This window comes from Staurois parvus, unplaced genomic scaffold (genome assembly GCF_062004578.1).
Source record: "Staurois parvus isolate SC_StPar_1 unplaced genomic scaffold, SC_StPar_1.0 ptg000160l, whole genome shotgun sequence".
In the NCBI taxonomy this organism is placed as follows: Eukaryota; Metazoa; Chordata; class Amphibia; order Anura; family Ranidae; genus Staurois; species Staurois parvus.
This window is the reverse complement of record NW_028317956.1, coordinates 298,305-317,559: the sequence shown is the minus strand read 5'-3', so window position 1 is coordinate 317,559 and position 19,255 is coordinate 298,305. Positions and strand designations below refer to the sequence as shown.

General features: G+C 45.3%; 1 protein-coding gene across 1 annotated transcript; it reads left to right on the top strand.

Moving 5' to 3' along the window:
* The first annotated feature begins 13,246 nt into the window (after positions 1 to 13,246).
* Positions 13,247 to 18,441, top strand: B3GALT6 (beta-1,3-galactosyltransferase 6). The gene has a single exon (XM_089675929.1). The coding sequence runs from the start codon at positions 13,471 to 13,473 to the stop codon at positions 14,518 to 14,520; it is 1,050 nt and encodes a 349-aa protein (XP_089532055.1). The 5' UTR covers positions 13,247 to 13,470; the 3' UTR covers positions 14,521 to 18,441.
* Positions 18,442 to 19,255: the final 814 nt, after the last annotated feature.

The window sequence follows — 19,255 nt, the reverse complement described above, 5'->3', positions numbered from 1 at the left end:
TAAAAACCAGGCATATCTTCAGATTGCTCACGATCAGACAAATCATTTGATAGGTTACACTCCCTGACTGGAATACCTAGGAAAGCAGAAAATTACATCTCTTGAACCCTTCAAGTATGTATTCCATATTTCATATCTAACCGTTCCTCAGATGCGGCTGCATATTAATTTACCCACGGGTGGAATGGTACTTGTGCCTAGGAAAAGTTATGAGCCAAAATATGAGCTAGGAGAGATTTTGGTTCTAGTTTGGGTCTCCGCCCAGACAATCCCTCCCCAAATGAGGCATTGTTGCTTGGCTTCAGAGACACCCCCTGCTGGGTGACAACAAAATAGGCTGTCAGGCCTGAAAGTGGAAGTTGAAGAATTCTCCCATTTAACATCGGAACCAACTTGGGAGCCCTTTAGCTCTGAAACTTGATCTGCTTAACCTAAGGCTGATTGGCAAGTACTTTAACCATTTAACCTCCTTTCTGTTACCTCTTTGCTGTGCTGTTGTTCTCTGTGTATTTATATATATATTGGTTACATCTTTTCTCTGTAAATATTTTTATTGCACCCTTTTGACCTTTTAGTAATAAATCTTTCTTTCTGAAAGTGTTCAACTGTTTCTATAGCTCAGTAATGCAACTTACGAATTCCTGCCTCTAAAAGAGCGTTACTGTGTTTGTTTAACCCTCTGTATAACCTGTCTGCGGTGACAGTGCTATACAGACGATTATCTCAACCATCATAGTGTTATTGCTGATATTGCCGAGTTTCCTCTTTCTCTGTAAAAAAAGGAGGTGGTGGCAGTGTGAAGGGTTAATTGCGTAATTAACCTGACTCAGAAACAATCGCATTCAGGCTGCCAGTACATCGATTTGTGGTCCATTAGTTGCAAAATCATTGTGCAGGGTGCAGCTGGGCGTGGCAATGTTACGCACGTGACATCGCGGTTTCAGATTGGCTAGTCCTTCGGTCACGAGTTTGGTGAGAAGGGCAGGGGTCTGACGTCACGATCGTCACAACTGTTATCCCCCTCTTTACTTACTTAAAAAGATTCTTTTGGGGAGTACCATTCTGTATCTCATTCATTCTGCTAGTTGCACAGTGACATCCCTGGGCCCCACCATAAACCAGCTGAAGACCAAGGATACATCTACAGTACCTTTAGGATTTCTTCATCCAAAGGATTCCACCTACAGAGTTGTCACTGGCTGTATTCTGCATTCCATTTGAAACCACTTTTTCATACAATTTCATATCTTTCTATAGGAAATACGTACAATCAAACAAAGCAAATATACAGACAGGTCAGTTTAATGCAAGTCACCTGATACCTTACATCCCTAGATTACGTCTACTCGAGAGCAGAAAGCGATATCTCCTTAACCGTCTCAAGCAGATATGTCATATTTGGTGCCTGGGCGTTCAGAATATAATTCTGCATATTATCCTACCAGTGGATAGGATGCTACATGTACCTATGGAAGGTGATTGACCAACTTTGGAGGGATTTTTGGTACTAGCCTGGGTCTCTGCCTAAACCTCCTCCCCAAATGAGGCAATTGGCCCTTGGCTTCAGTAGACACCCCCTGCTGGTGGACTAGAAAAGAGGCTGTCAGGCCTGAGAGAGGTAAGATGAAGAGATCTCCCTTTTAACATCAGGAACCAACTTTGGGAGAAACAATACCCTTTTGTTCAGGACACTTGAATCTGCTTAAACCAAGTACTCTGGCAAGTATTCTACCTCTCTAAACTTCTTTCTGTTATCTCTCTGCTGTGTTATTGCTCTCTGTATTTATATATATATATATATATATATATATATGCTACATCTTTTTCTGTAAATATTTTTATTGTACCATTTTGACCTTTTTAGTAATAAATCCTACTTCTGAAAAATGTTGAACTGTTTCTAAAGCTCTTTAATGCAGACTAAGAATCCCTGTCTCTGAAGAGCGCTACTGTGTGTTTTAAACTTCTGCATACATCTGCCTGCAGTGACAGTGTATATACAGATGCTTATTTAAACATCATAGTGTTACTGCTAAGATTGGCGTGTTTCCTCCTTCTCCGTACAAAAAGGCGGTGGATGCAGAGTGAAGGGTTAATTGCGTTAATTTTGAGATGAAATTCTTGGTATGTCAGTTCTGTGTGTTATAAATATCTTATAAATTGACAACTTTGTGTAAAAAAAATATGTTTTCTGTTTATTTGCACATTTAAAAAAAAACTTCTGGCAAAAAACCCACATGTTCTAAAGAATCATTATCCCTCATAGAAAATATGTTGGGGTGTTTACTTTCCAAAATGTGATCATATTGTTGGTGTTTCCATTGTCCTGGTGCTTCCAGGGCCTTCATAAGTGTGATAGATAGTCAGGAAAATAGATGTGTAATTTATTTCTTTGAAAGCTCAAAGGTGCTTCTTGGATTTTGGGCCCCTCTATGTGGTTGGCTGTGAAAAAGTCTCCCGCATGTGGTATCCCCTGTGACGGGCGCGGCGTCAGACCCCCAGCCCTTCTCACCAACTCGTGACTGAAGGACTAGCCAATCTAAAACCGCGCTGTCACGTGCGTAACAATGCCACTCTCAGCTGCACCCTGCACAAAGATTTTCCAGCTCGCGGGACCACAATCTATGTGCCAGCAGCCTGAGAGCGATTGTTACTGGGTTAGGTTAATTACACAATTAACCTTCACACTGCCACTACTGCCTTTTTACAGAGAAGGAGGAAACTCACAAATCCTAGCAATAACACTATGATATTAGCATAATCATCTGCAACACACTGGCACCACAAACAGGGATATTCAGAGCATTATTACATACCGTAGCACTCTTCAAGAGACCGGGATTCTTTAGTTTGCATTAAAAACTTTAGAAACAGTTTCAACACTTTTCAAAATAGGGTTTATTACTAAAAAGGTCAAAAGGGTGCAATTAAAATATTTACAGCAAAAGATGTTACAAAGATATAAATAGAACAATAAAGCAACAGAGAAATAAAATAAAGGAGTTAAGAAGGCAGAATACTTGCAAAGTCCTGGTTTTATCAGTCCAATTGTCCGAGTGAAAAGGTTGCCTTGGCTTTCAAATCCGTTAGATGTTTCTTGATTGATGTTAAGTGAGAGCTCCCTTCACAAGGCCTGTCAGTCCTTTTCTATGATATTAAAGGGGTGTCGCCTGAGAACAACTGACCAATCACCAGGTTTTTGCCCAAGTCGCCTTACATGATAATGTATAATGATAATGATAATAACCTCCAATATGTGCAGGTGGCATTCTAGCAACTGGCAGATTAAAAGTCAGAATTATATTTCAAACCCAGGGATACCAAACACAGTGTACCTTTGTCACCCAGGAGGGAAGAGACTGCTTTCTTCTCTCTCCTATGTGCCAACATAGTCATGTATGACCTTGTTTTGCTCGACATGAAATGATCTATCCAAAGATATACCTAATATTAATGTGCCCAGTTCCTGTTGAATTTTATTAATTGTGACATGTGGAATAGAGACATTTTATGGCACACTCTGCATTCCTAGAGCCCTAATGGCCAAACAGGTCATGTGTGATGGCTGACTGAGTTATTGTTTTACTATAGGGCAAAGGAAAGTGGTTTTCATAGTTGCTGAAAATCAGACATCCTGCACAAGAATAATTAGCGTTTTACAGCTCTGGAGCTGGCCTCTATTTGTGTTTTATTTAACCCCTTCACGCCGGATTGACCCGGAGCGGGACGGGGCTTAGTGTCATGTGGCCGCCGTGACGTCACGTGATCGAGAAAGGTCCCGATCGAAAGAGTGGGCCGGGACATTTCCGTGCGTACTGCACATGTGTGCTGGGAGCGCGCAGGGCACGCGCTCTCAGCACATATGTTTTCTGTTACATGAATGCAAATGTCCGGCCACTCGGTATCTAGGCCCAGCCTAACATGGCTGAGGCCTTAACAAGATGGTTGTCGCGTACAGCGTCCATGTCTCTATTGCGCACAATCGTTACAGGTGTCATGGAAATTTTGTATTGTTGGTCGAACTTTAAATGTGTCATGTATTCGTGTTATTCATATGTCTCTCGTGTGGCTTAATTAAAGCTCTGAAGGCTGCAATTGGGCCATGCGCATGTACAATGTATGTATTACAGTACTCGGCTTGGTAATGGATGAGATGGCAGATCTGCGCTTATAGACCGGCGTGTATACCACCACGGCATTCCATGCGAATGCTGCTGTCAGTAGACCGTGGGCCTGTATCCACATATCAGCAGCATGGTACCACGTGGGCTTCATAACGCAATGCGCAAGCGGTGTGAACTCCACGTGTAGGCTTATGCATATCTTACAACCCATTACCAACTTGAAACTGTATCTTGGATGGATGTGTTTTAATAAAGATCGTATCGGGCCCATCCAGGTACAGACTGATATTTTTAGGGAGTGCTTGTGCAGAGAATTTTACATACCAATAGAAGCTAGTAGGACAGGAAATATGACCTCAGATGGCTCATAGGGGGGAAGGGGAGGAAGTCTGCTGACCTCAGAAGACTCATGGGGGAGGACCAGTGATAGATAATAGCAAAGGCTATGCTCCAATTGGGATGTATATCCTCTGTATAGGCAATCCCCATTGTATTGTTCGGTGGGAGGGTTTGACTTTATTCATGTGGGGGGCATGTGTGTATTTTTAATAAAAACAGAGAGCTGAGCCTAAAGCCGGCCCTTATGTGAGTTGCAACCAGCCTTAGAGTGTCGTGTGATCATTCTAGGGTAACGGAGCTCCAATCACCCACAAATTCAACAGAACCAAAGTATTTGGATGGGCAGGAATCGTGTAGTTTGGCTGCAGTCGTGGTAAGCGAGATTCGCACAGCTTTATGGGGGATTTCTGCGCATCCAACTGCGAGTACTCACGGTAAGGAGAAATTCGTTAAAGCGAATTTCCAAGACAGTTTGGCGAGCCTGGTGGATACTAACGCGTATTCTTGCGTAGCTAACCTAGAACGAGGGGGGAATGGCCATCATGAACTAGCAAAAAGTATGCCGGCACATTTCAGGTCTCTCTGCCATTAAGAGGATCGCTTTTTGCGTGTTCGTGTGGCTGATTTCGCTCTCTGTTAGCTAACAAGAAATACCGCTTAACAAGGACCTCGTTTTTTGTCCTAAACTCTTGATTTGTGGGTGAAAAGACGAGGGTTTGTCTCTGCTGAGAGCAGCAGAGGGGTGGGTTTTGGTTGGCTGGATTTGGTCAAGTTTAAAAATCTTCCAACCAAAAATTAAACGGGTATATGTTTTAGTGGGTAAAAGTTGTTGCATAGTGTTAGGTAAGTATTTGTGGGCTGTAGGTACTGTGGTGATTGCTTTACCCCCTCCACGTGAGGTAATTATTACAGTGCTGAAAGGCTTAGGTTAATTGTTAACTGTTGTAAGATCTCTGTGTGTATGTAGTCTGTACAATGTTTTGTGGTACTACTGCTCCCAGCAAGCATGCAGCAGGGGGTCCTTTCTGTTACATGTGCATGTTAGTGTGATATGTTGGTGTTTTATGTCCGTTCTGTGATTGTGCCCAAATTGTGTTGTATGTGTGCTGTATATTGTTGTGTAATTGTCCAGTGTATGTTCTGTCTAAAAGTCTGTTTTATGTAAGAGGCAATTTTGAGGCTAGAGTCTGCTGTGTGTTTCCCTGTGGGGGGTCATTCTAGTATCTGCCATGTGCTCCTCTGTGGGGGGTCATTTTCTTGACTAAACCACATGGACTCCTTTTGTTTGGTGGCCATTTTGTTGGCTACCAAATGTGCAGTAATCTCTATGCAATGTGCATGAAGTTTCCTATATGCATTTGACCCATATTGTGTTTTTAATCCAAATTTTTTTACAGTTTCATTTGTTTGCCTTTAGCTTTAAATTTGCGTATTGCCAGCCAATTTAAAGTGTATTAAGCGAGTTTTCCCTTCACGTGTTCCACATTTAATGAGCGCGGTGTAGTCTGGGTTTTTGCACATAGATTTCTTGTATAGTGATTATGTTTTTCTTGTGTTTTTCCTGTTAAAAGTAGTTCCTTATTGTAAAGCGGGTTTGTTTTAAGCTGCTGTGTCGCGTGTTTCACGTCCAGCAGACTTTTTGTGTAAACGGTTCTAGGTGGTTGCAGTAAAGATTGCGTGTATAATGTGGATCGTTTAGCGGTGCTGATAGGAGTGATTTTTGCGTCAGCAACAAGGTTACTTTTGGCGCAGTTTTTCGGTTTACCTCTGTGTAATTGTTTTACTGTGAAACGTCCCGTGTTTTTCATAAGGATCCACTTTGTCCTTTTTAACAGTTTTTCAGGTTGAAAAAGGGTTTTTCTGTGTGTATTAGGAAAGTTTTTTTCTTTACACAAATTTCCTAAAGGTCAGTTAGCAGGTTTCTGCCCAACCAGTGACCCCTAAGTAACATCCAAGAACCCCTCTTTTTGTTTTGACTTGTGTTAGCTACTGTGTGCAGGGAGAGAAAAGCCACTTTCATCATTGTGCGGTGTGGCCTGCCAAACACAGTGGGTGATGAGAACCACATAAATTACGCTGTGTGAGTGGGCGGTCCAGGGAAGTCCTGGTTACCACAAACACTTCGGGTGGTCAGGATCACACAAATTGCGCTGTGGGAGTGAGAGGTGTGCTCTCAGTCTGACCGCCACTTGATGCGCTTCGGGTGATCGATAAGTATCACATAAATTACGCTGTGCTGGGAAAGTGGTGGAATCAGGCCTCTCGGTAGGATCCCACCGAGTGCTCCAGGGGGTAAACAGGTACCCGGACGCGGGATATATACCAGTGACTAGTCACGATGGGCAGTAGTCAGTCCATGAAGAGAGAGGGGGAACCAGCCCTCTTCAGGGTAAGGACAGCTGCACAACTGATGAAGGTGAGTTTGGGGGGGAAGTCTACAGAACCCCTCAAAAGGTGGAATAAATGGTCGAAGGGTACCAGATGGGAAATTCCCCGGGAAGGTACATTTGACGCATGGAGGTGGGAAAAATTCATCTCTGAATTTGGACCACGGATGCAGGCGTCAGAACTAGAGATCGCACAGCTATGGCTTCACAGGTCAATCCGATTAGGGAAGCAAGGCATACATAAACTGGTGTCTGTCCGGAAGAACCAGGTGATGTATACCTGGCCTCCAGAGGGAATAAAACAGGAGGATCCAGTGTCAGAGGTGGAAGAAGCTCTTTCAGGGCTGACTCTACTAAGGCAGGCAGGATCAGGGTCTGCTGGGGTTCCCCAACAACCAACAGTGGCTGAGATAAGTATAACTGCACCTGTCTCTTCTGTTAGTGACGTCACTCTTGACATACCTTCTGTGTCTTCTGTCTCTATGCCTCAGCCTCTACCTCTACCTCTCCTTTCTTCCTGCTTCACCCCAGCTCCTTCTGTTTCCAACTATGAAGCCTTCTCAACAACCGATTTGCAGACTATCTGTGAATCAAGGGGAATAGACACCCGGTTAAAAAACAGGGCGGATTGCATCAAAGCGCTACGAACCACTGATCAGACCCCTGCCCCCCAGCTATACCCTGATCTGAGGGACCTCAAACCTGAAGGTGCAGTAAGCGAGGTGGTTAATCTAAGCCCACCGATGATGCTGGGCCAGCCCTTGCACTCTTCCCGGACCGAGGCCTATCCAGTCAGGGTGCAGCAATTTGAAGGTCCTCCCAATGCACAGGGGGAACGGACTTTAGGGGAACGGGTAGTTTGGCATGTCCCCTTCACCCCGGCAGAGATCCGCACTATTCTGGCTGAGCTCCCGGACTATCGAGTCAATCCGAGAGGATTTGCTCGAATGTTTGGACAAAACCAGTTCAGCTATGGTATGAGCGGGTCAGATTGTGCACAGATCCTACGGGCAAAGGTGGGCATGGAAGTGGCCAGTACAGTGATTGCAGGGTGCTCTATAACCACGCATGAGGAGATGACTTCAGGGGGCAAAGAGTTCTGTACACAGCTAAAGGCAAAGCTTCCAGAAATGTATGGTGCTACCTCTACTACGGACATGATGAAGCTCACCCAGGGTCCTAATGAGGAAAGCGCCTGCTTCTGGCGCCGTCTCAAGCAGACGGCACTGGATGCGGATCTGGAAGTTGGACCTGATGCTCCAACTGAAGGGGTAAAGGTGACCGCGACGCACATTCTGTTGCGGGCCAAATTTTTGGAAGGCATCGATACTAAAATTCGGGAAAGGCTGGTTCTGGCCCGACCCGAATATAATGAGATGTCTATCCCTGCTATCCTTTCCACTCTTGCGGCAATAGAGAGGGAAATGGATAGAAGAAAACAAGACAAGGCCAAAGTTCTTATGTCCCAGACCCCACACGAAAAACCAAGGGATCTGGGTCACAGGAAGGATAGGCCCCCACCCAGGTGCTTCCAGTGCCACCAAACGGGGCACATGAGGAGGAGCTGTCCCCAATTACCTAAAGGTCGGTGGCAGTTCATTCCTGATGAGTCCTCCGCCCCTATGACCACCATGGTAAGTAACTCCTATGAATTCTCATAGGAAGTTGACAAATCGGTGTCGGCCCAGATCCATCTTTTTCTAGAGGAATTAAAATATCCCCTCCCTTGCCTCACCGACACCAGTGCAGCAAGAACGGTCCTGCGAAAACAGGACATCCAAGGCAAGGTACCCCTCTCAGAGGAAAACCCTCCTAACCCCTACTAACCTCACTATCAAACGATGCACTATTCTTAACCCAGCTTCTCTTCTTCCTGTGTCGGAAGATGAGAAGGGGGGGGAGGACAGCAATGACAGTGCTGAATTTTGCAACACGACTAACAATACTAACACCTCTTCTGCTAACATGTCTTCTTTGTCCACTACTAATCTCTCTTCCAAAGGACACGACTGCATCTCTTTGGTGGAACTGGAGTCAGCGGCGACACACCCCATATCACCCCGAGAGTAGCGGTAAGGTTGAACGTCTTCCGATACCCAAAAACCTTGGCCTGAGTGTCTCCCCATTGCCCCCTATTCCATCCGGAATGCCCCTCGGCAACCACATGGGCTGTCACCCTACGAGGTGTTGTTTGGGGGACCTCCCAAAACAGGGTTGTACTTTCCTCAACAGTTGTCGTCTTTGCATTCACAGCTTACAGGTTATGTGCAATCTCTGCAACGGGAGCTGCAGAAGATACACCATCGGGTTCGCGAATCGCTCCCCGATCCAAATACAATAACAGGTGTTCTTTCTATTGAGCCAGGTGATTGGGTCGTCCTAAAGAAACATCAAAGAACCGGACTCGAGCCACGGTTCACCGGACCATACCAAGTCCAGCTGACGACACCTACCTCACTCAAGCTCGAGGGACGAGACAACTGGGTGCACGCAAGCCACTGCAAGAAGCTTCTCAGCTACACCAGAGAATGAGGGGTGTCATTTTCCTTTTTCTTTTTGTTTGTATGTCATACATGTGTGTGAACGGAGGAAAAGACGGCAGATACCCCAACCTTTTATTTAAAATGCACCTGCGTTTAGCCAGAACCGCCAACAAAACCAACTGTTGGGTATGCTCTAAACCCCCACCCAGTCATCACATGTCCGCAATGGCCGCTGTTCATGCCCTATATGACATCCGCGTCGGCATGAAAAAGCAAGGGACCCCTGGTCAGCCCCCACGTAGACATTTGTCGGTAGAACTTAATGACACATTTTTAGCAGGTAACATCAGTTTCAGCACCAATATTAGCTCTAGCTCCTGTAGGGCCCTCACCAGTCCATTATGGGTAACTGGGCAGCTAGGCAGCCCTCAGGTGTGCTTTAACATCAGCTTTGGCACAGGTAACAAGTTTGTTGGGATTACCACCTGCGAGGGAGGTATAACTGTCAATCTGACTAACCAGACTTCCTTTCTGAGTAACCACACTGACCGACCAGACCACGTGTGTTGGAAGGACGGATGTGATGTGCAGACTGAGGGAGCAATCCCCCAGTCTGTGCAACTGTTGCTCAGTACCAGAGGCCGAACGAGGAACTCCTCCTGTTCTGCTCTGACAGGTCCATACTATTTTCTGTGTGGTTCGGCAGCCTATAGAACATTTCCCCAGAACGCGAAAGGTTCGTGTGCCCTCATAAAGCTAGTCCCCGCATCCTATGTAGTGATGGACCATGAAGAGTTGATGGTCCACAAGAAGGTAAGGATGGCAGGGAGAGTTCGCAGGGAACTGTTCTCTGAGGGCGACCAGGCATGGGCTTGGTTCCCCTCATGGACAGGATGGGGAATAGAACTTATGAAGCGCCTGAACAATTTTTCTGTCATCGTGGATAGTATGTTTAACGAGACCGTAGAGGCTGTCAGAGAAATTGCCCAAGAACAACGGCAGATGGGAATTTTAGTGCTTCAGGAGAAGATGGCCCTCGATTATCTTTTAGCCGCCAAAGGGGGGTTCTGTGAGTTCATCGGAGAGGATTGTTGTACTTGGATAGAAGACACCGATGACAAGGTCCAGGCCCATATGGACAAAGTTAGTGAACTACAGGGAAAAGCTAGAGCTATAGCTAGTGAGGGTTGGAATCCGTTCAAGGGTTTGGGAGGATTGGGAGATTTCCTGTTCTCCATCGGATCTTGGTTGAAGGAAGTGGGAGTGTATATCCTGATGCTTCTCTTTTTCATCTGCCTTTTATATGCCGCGGTGAGATGTTCCTGTTGCCTCATCGACCGTGTAAACCAAGCTCGGGCAGACGACCACATCTCCATGCCCGCTCCTGGGATCCCACTCCAACCACTGATCGGAGGAAGACCTCACCAACCATCCACCTTCTCTACAGATTACGTCCTGGCTTCCCTCTAATTTATCTCTCTGAAGACCACATTCTCCAAGACCTTCAAGCAAGCTTCAAGCCTCATCATGGTTTGTGTCTGCGATTTGGAAAACTGTCTGGGTCGAGACCAGCCTTGTGTGGCCCCGTCTGCAGGGGCAATTTGAGAATCTGTTGCTGGATCTCCCCAGACCACCGTGGGATCACAAGCTTTATTCATACCACAAGTCTGTTTGTGGTTTTTGCAAGAGCCTTCCTGTAGTGAAGGTTCCAACGCTCTTGAGGATCATCGCTTCAATCAAGCCTGTTTGCGTCGAGTCTGCGTCGGGTCTTGTTGTTTCAGGTACCCCGTGGAGCTTTATTCTCAGGGACAACTACAGGAACTCTTTGAAGTTTGAGACTACACCCATCAAGCTGAAGAAGATCAAGAAGGGACACGAGGAGAATATGATAAAACAGGAGGGAATGTCATGGAAATTTTGTATTGTTGGTCGAACTTTAAATGTGTCATGTATTCGTGTTATTCATATGTCTCTCGTGTGGCTTAATTAAAGCTCTGAAGGCTGCAATTGGGCCATGCGCATGTACAATGTATGTATTACAGTACTCGGCTTGGTAATGGATGAGATGGCAGATCTGCGCTTATAGACCGGCGTGTATACCACCACGGCATTCCATGCGAATGCTGCTGTCAGTAGACCGTGGGCCTGTATCCACATATCAGCAGCATGGTACCACGTGGGCTTCATAACGCAATGCGCAAGCGGTGTGAACTCCACGTGTAGGCTTATGCATATCTTACAACCCATTACCAACTTGAAACTGTATCTTGGATGGATGTGTTTTAATAAAGATCGTATCGGGCCCATCCAGGTACAGACTGATATTTTTAGGGAGTGCTTGTGCAGAGAATTTTACATACCAATAGAAGCTAGTAGGACAGGAAATATGACCTCAGATGGCTCATAGGGGGGAAGGGGAGGAAGTCTGCTGACCTCAGAAGACTCATGGGGGAGGACCAGTGATAGATAATAGCAAAGGCTATGCTCCAATTGGGATGTATATCCTCTGTATAGGCAATCCCCATTGTATTGTTCGGTGGGAGGGTTTGACTTTATTCATGTGGGGGGCATGTGTGTATTTTTAATAAAAACAGAGAGCTGAGCCTAAAGCCGGCCCTTATGTGAGTTGCAACCAGCCTTAGAGTGTCGTGTGATCATTCTAGGGTAACGGAGCTCCAATCACCCACAAATTCAACAGAACCAAAGTATTTGGATGGGCAGGAATCGTGTAGTTTGGCTGCAGTCGTGGTAAGCGAGATTCGCACAGCTTTATGGGGGATTTCTGCGCATCCAACTGCGAGTACTCACGGTAAGGAGAAATTCGTTAAAGCGAATTTCCAAGACACAGGGCACTATTCCTCCCACTGACACCAAATGACAAACCACTATTCCACCCACTGATGCCAGTGATGGGACAATTCTTCCCACTGACACCACCATGGGCTACAATTCCTCCTACTGACACTAATGATGAGAAACTATTCTTTCCACTGACACCAACAATGGGGTACAATTCCTCCTCTAATTCCAAAGATAATGCGTTGTTTACTCCCAACAATGCCAGGACATTTTCTGCTCTGACTTCCCGCAGTCCGGCCCCCCTAAAGTTTGAAAGACCGTTAACTGGCCCTTTGTTTGGAAAGTTTGGAGACCCCTACCTTAGAGAATAAAATAGTGGTAGTTCCAATTTTTTATGTCACACGATATTGCCTCAAAGGTCTAGGAAATGCTAAATTGTAGTAAAAAATACACTATAGTTAATTAAAAGGCACACGAATGCAATAAATTACCCAATTATGGTAACATAAAAGATGAGGTTGCACCGAGTAAATAGATACCCAACATATCAAACCCTAAATTTGCATGTGCCCGTGAAATAGTCATCAGTTTAGATTTACGGAGGAGGCCTGGCGCTAGAAATCTCTCACTCCAGCGTGTGCGGTAATATGTAACTTGTGTATGGCAGTCCGTGTTTTAATGCGTAGCGTGCAGTTACGTTCGCATGTGTGTATATGTGGGATTGGGGGCCTCATTTTTTAGGAGGGATTTTTTGTGCTTGGGTGTATCTTTAATTTTGTACAATTAAAAAATATATCTTTTTTTCATCATGTAAGGGACAAAGGTCTGTAACTTTGTAGTACGTTTGATCTTGGCCATCTTCTTGTAGAGGTGTATACAGCATACGCAGGCCATATAAACAGGGGAAGTAAGAAGGACAGGGATTTCATGAGGAGACGTAGGTCTCGGAGGGTCCCAGGAGGGACAATGGGCACTAGCACTTCTGATATATAATGGCTGCAGAGGAAAGGGAGTCTTTGTTGTCATGGTAACCTGATTCTTCTACAGAGGTCGGAGGGCAGAGGACGCCTGCAAGCAGGAAGACTACATTTCCCATAAAGCAACGGGGCCGCCACCCGGAAATGCTTCTCGGTGGTAGGTCACGCCTGTTTCCCGGTGATGTCGGACGTGTCTAGCTCTGCAGCCTGTACAGCGTAGCGCTAACCCAGAGCGGAGTATACTGAGGAACCGATGCTCGTGTCGGAGCTGACCACGTGACCCGTCGAACAGCGCGGGAAATCTGACCCCGTTGGTGGGAGAATGACTGGCTGAAGCCCTGAGAGGAATTCGGTGTCCGCCATGAACGTGCTGCGGCTGGTGTGTCGCTACAAGACGTCCCTGGGCCTGGTGGTGCTGGCCCTCTTTGGCATGGTGCTGGTGTACCTAGCCAAATGTACCTCAGAGAACATGAAGCCTGTGGGCCCTAGGGGGCTTCCCCATCAGCAAGCTCAGCAACACCCCAATCACCGCCTGCCACTCCCCCGGGGGTTTGGTGAGCCGCCACCTGAGAAGAGCGCCAGCGTTTTCCTGGTCGTGCTGATCGCCAGTGGCCCCAAGTACACCGAGCGGAGGAGCATCATCCGCAGCACCTGGCTTTCAGCGGCCTCCCGTGGGGGCGGGGAGGAGGGCGGCGATCTGTGGTGCCGCTTTGTCATTGGGACAGCAGGGTTGGGGGAGGACGAAGCCTCTTCCTTGGAGATGGAGCAGCGCCGTCACGGTGACCTCCTGCTCCTGCCTGAGCTCAGGGATTCCTACGACAACCTGACGGCCAAATTGCTGCTCATGTACGTGTGGCTCGACCGCCATGTTGACTACAAGTTCGTGCTGAAGTCAGATGACGACACCTTCGCCCGCTTGGATGTCTTGCTGGAGGAGCTGAGGAATAAAGAGCCACACCGCCTCTACTGGGGCTTCTTCTCAGGTCGCGGGAGAGTCAAGTCTGCTGGGAAGTGGAAGGAGAGCGCCTGGGTGCTGTGTGACTATTACCTGCCCTATGCTTTGGGCGGGGGGTACGTGCTCTCCTGGGACTTGGTCCACTATCTAACCATCAACAAAGATTACTTGGCCCATTGGCAGAGCGAAGACGTGTCCCTGGGGGCCTGGCTGGCTCCTGTGGATATCAAGAGGGTCCACGACACCCGATTTGACACCGAATACAAGTCCAGAGGCTGCAATAATAAATATATTGTCACCCACAAGCAGAGCATTGAAGATATGTTGGAGAAGCACCAAACTCTGGCCAAAGATGGCAAACTATGCAAAGAGGAGGTCAAGCTGAGGTTATCTTATATCTACGACTGGGGGGTGCCCCCATCACAGTGCTGCCAGCGCAAAGATGGCATCCCATGAAGACAGGGCCTGCTCTTGTCACCTGCTGGAGATAGGCCAACTTTATAGAGAAGTTGTATATGTTCCTTCCTCCTGTATTTCTGACTTTGGCTGATGACTGACTGAAAACCAAAGTCCCTCAGCAGCTTTATTTCCCCTTCCCATTGTTGTCAGAGGGAAAGGGTGACATGCCGGGAGCGGGTGTAATGCTGCATTTGTTGCTTCCATTAATGGTCGGAGGTGGTCTAGATTTGACTCTGATGCAATACAGATTTTGCTGACAATATTTCACTGTATGGGTGAAGGATTAACAATCTATTCAGCCTTTACATTTCATACTGGTCATAAAAACCATAGGAGGGATTTAGGGCAGAGTAGGACTTGCTGTGTAGAAAACAACATGGTTGCTGTACCATCTGCACAGGGCTAAATCAGCAAAGAGAAGGATCTGAAAAGACACACTTTTTTCTCATATTCCAAGGGGGAAGTATTTATTGGGTTAATCTGCCTTTTCAATAGTGTCAGTGCGGGTAAGGGTCCATTGTAAAACTGTGCAGCTGTGACTAAAGATGAAAGCCCTTGTTACAAGTGTAGCCTATTTGCATACCTCCCTTAAGCTTGGCTGAGAAACTTCCCAAGATGGCTTCCCATTTTCCATCATGTCTTGTTGCTAAGACACTCCCAGCCATTCCATTTATTTCAGGTACTATATAGGGTCGTCAATTTATGCAGTGCTTTACATATATATTGTACATTCATATCAGTCCCTAACCCTCAAAAGGCATACAATCTAAAGTCCCTAACTTACATTCATACATACACATACTAAGGCTACTTTAGACAGGAGACAATTCACCTACCAGCATGTCTTTGGAGTGTAGGAGGAAAGCAGAGTACCTGGAGAAAACCCGCACAGGGAGAACACTCAAACTCCAGGATTCGAACCAACCACCCTAGTACTGCCGAAGTGCTAACCATTTAACCACAGAATGCTCCCAATGTCAAAAGAGCAAGCTCACTGATTTAAAACCCTGCACATGGGTGCTCACTTTTCCCTGTTACAGTAGCTCTGAGTTCGTTGTGATGGGAGGAGATGGCAAACTGCATGTAAAGGGGTGTTCAATCAGAGAGAGCCTGCTCCTGTGATTGTGGGGGTGAGCAGTAATGGCTGGGAGTGTTTTGGCAAAAAGACAGGACGGACGCCATCTTGGGGAGTTTTTCAGCCACACTTTAGGAAGTGCGTAAATGGCCTTCACCTATAGAAGGATGTTATTCAATTATTGTCAAAGCTGCACATTTTGTCTTCATCTACAGGCTCTCCTTATCTGCATAGGCAGTATTTTGGTAACTGTGAACTAAGTCTTTAAGCTCTTCTGTAATGAATTCTTAAACTAATCATGCATGGGTCAAAATTTGGCCGGTTCAGTAGGAACCAGCTGAATTGTGATCTGTGTGTATCCCTGTCCAACTAAAGCCCCTTAGATTGGCTTCTGTCTAATGGTCCTACTGGAAAATTTAGCATTTGATCAGCACTGCAGCGTAGAGACCCGCTGTCAGAATACAAGGACATGATGAAGATTATTTCCCCATCCACCTTGAATGCATGAATAGGGAAAGCAGCTCATCTTTATTGTTCAGTTGCCTGGCTGAACGAAAAAAACAGTACTCTATTAGCAACTGGGGTTGAATTACTAAAGGCAAATTGACTATGCACTCATTTTCTGCAGAGTTCATTGAATGGTGAAGCTCTGCTTATTTCCATCATCCAATCATGTGTAAGCAAAAATGCTGCTTCTTTTTATTTTCCCTACACCTGATTGGGTATTTTTTTGCAAAGTGAAGTTTCACCGTATGAATTAAGCTCTGGGGAAAATGAGTTCAACTCATGCAAAGTGCACAGTCTTTGCCTTTAGTAAATCGCCCCCACTGTACTGTTCTGTCCAACTGGTCTTCTAACAAATCCTGTTTGGCTGTCTCCATGTGTTACAAAACCAGTACGAAAGACCAGATCCAAAAATCAAGTCTGGATGGATATGGCGGAAAAGTTTACCCACAATCAAGTTTTGTTGATCCTAAAGAAATATCTCTTGATTAAGGAAGTCCTTCATCAGCTTGACTAGCCATTCAAGAAACGGACTGACAAAATCACTTTAATGGGGTGCAATTTCTTATGTAGTTTGTTTTATGCTCTGTTTTGAAGGGGGCTGAGGCATTTATGTCTGAAAAATGAAAGGAATTGTATTCGTATTTGGAAATGACTTGACAAAATGGATCTTTATCACTGACAAAAAGTTGACTCAAAAGCTGGGTAAACACGGGCTGATAACAGTCGGTTCTCCAGAAGCTTGCCGACTTTCGTCCTCTGTGTACAGCTCCTCATCTGACAGCAGCCAGAAAACCAGCATCCTATCAGCACTGGCAGTCAATCGCTGCCAGCGCTGATCAGTTTGTCCTGGCGGAACAAAATAGCACAGCGGATGTGTTAGCATGGCATTCTGTAAGCCCACTGGGTTCAATAAAACAGAACGTCCTGTGTGTATCCAGCATACGTTAGTATTGTAGTTTTATTGGCACCAAGCACTTTGGTAATGAGACTCAGGTCAGACTCCCCTCCTGGACTGAAACGGCTTAGCCTCGGTTCACACCTAAGGCTGGCCATACATTATACAATTTTCTTGAGACTTTTGGTTTAGATTTACCAAAAACCATATAATATGAGGTGAAACCTAACAACACTTTAAGTTGTATCCAATTAGGCGGGCCCTTGCACTACATAGTTGAAGGTAAATCTAAAGGAAATTGGGCAGATTTCGGACAGAAAATTGTATAGTGCATGGCCAGCCTTAAGCAGGCTGGTCTGAGAAGACAAAGTATTTGTTGTAATCTTGAAGTAGAGATAAAACTAATAGGGTGATATGAAGCAGACAACATAAAATGTCAGTACATACATCTTTAGTTCTATGAATTTGTCCTAGAGCTGGCTGAATTCCCCAGCCGTTCCTTGCCAGTCTCCCGTCCAGCTCCTCAGTAACTGGCATTGTCACATGGTTAGACCTATGTCTATACACATAGCAACCATGGGCGTATGGCTATTTACACATATGCTTATGCAGTGTTTCAAGTGGTATTGCTTTGGTGGACTATTCACCTTGGGTATGTGATGATGAAGACATTGGTTGCCAGATGTATGCTACTTATGTTACCTTATTAGTCTTATCATTGCCACAAGTTTATTGCTTACATGGGAGCTATTAATTTAAAATTGATGTTCCAATATTTTTTTTATTCTCCATCTGATACACCCCCTTCCTCCCCCCAACACACACACGCACATAAAATTGCTGACTACTTAAAGAATAGCCATAAAAAGTCAAGGATGCTTTTGCAGACCCTGGCTTCCAGCTGGTTCCCATAGGTATTGGTCATGCCATGTAGGCTATCACGCAGCCTTCTGGACAATGAGGATCCCAAAGGTTGTGAAATTTGCACTTCTTCACAGTGCAGTTGCCCATAAAGTACCTATAGTCCAGGCTGTTAATCAGAAAGCGGTTTTTATTTTCATACATTATGTAAGATGGTCTCGGGGCAGAATTTTATACAGGATTTGGACTGGTACTCTTTGGTCTTTGTCTGTATTCCTCACCACTAACAACTTGGTTTGACCCAGAGATGAGGCAGCATGTAATTGTAACTCATCACCTTATATATCTCCATTTATTATGGAAATGAAAACAAGTACCTATTTTAAATCCAGGGAAATGTGCAGCTTGACCAGTTTTATATTTTGCATGTATGTAGTTATTAGGGTAATTTATTTTGTGCAGCTACTCATCGTACCTCAAACATTTTAATTTATTTTAAATCATTCTTTGTCTGCCTGAGATGTTACATTGTTTTTATAAAAGTTGAAAATAAAGCTGGGAAAGAAGTCTTTCAACACAAGTATTTTGGTAGTCCTACTTGCTATAATGCTAAAAAATTTACTATCTTTTAAAAATTATTTCTAGAATTGCTTGTATATACTGCTGCTTTTAAAATGTTGATTTCATGTGCTATTCTCATTTTTCTTTAGTGGAGGTTTGAAAACAAAAAAGGGATTCTGACTCGTATGGGCAACAAGAATGAGAAAAGCTCACTTTTCATGTATAAGTCCTATAGTCTATTTAGATAAATTAGCTGCTGCATATATTTAAATTAAAAGTTGGAACAATCTGTGCATATTTATATATGATAATATGCATGCATATAGTGCGGTCTGTAGAGGCTTTTTCACACTAAATGCTAAAAGGGAACACTTGGGCTACATTTGTATGGGTGACTAGCGCCGGTGTGCATGACAGCACCAGAAGTCTGCTGATTCCCACAGCTGTTTCAGCCAACTGTAAGCATCTAGCTGCGGCCTCCAAGTCCTGCACACTTCAATGAGAGGTTGGTGTGGCCACAGCTATTTGTGGCTGTCCACCCAGCAAGTGATTACCTGCAATAATCGCTGCTGGAAGCACACGATCGCAGATAATCGCTTGCTGGGTGGACAGCCATGAATAGCTGCTGCCACCACTGACCGATCATTGAAGTGTCCAGGGCTTGTAGCAGCAGAGACAGGTGTGGGAATCAGCAGATTCCTGTCGCTGTCATTCTCATTTGCGCTAGCTGTCCATGCAAATGTAGTCTTAAGAGGTGCAATAAAAAAATCATAACTGTTTGTACAGCAAAACTAGACTACATTTGTACTAATAGGGGAACTAACCAGCTGTCA

Excerpts from the sequence above, each read along its gene's own strand:
- B3GALT6 (XM_089675929.1), top strand. The coding sequence starts at position 13,471 with ATGAACGTGCTGCGGCTGGTGTGTCGCTACAAGACGTCCCTGGGCCTG.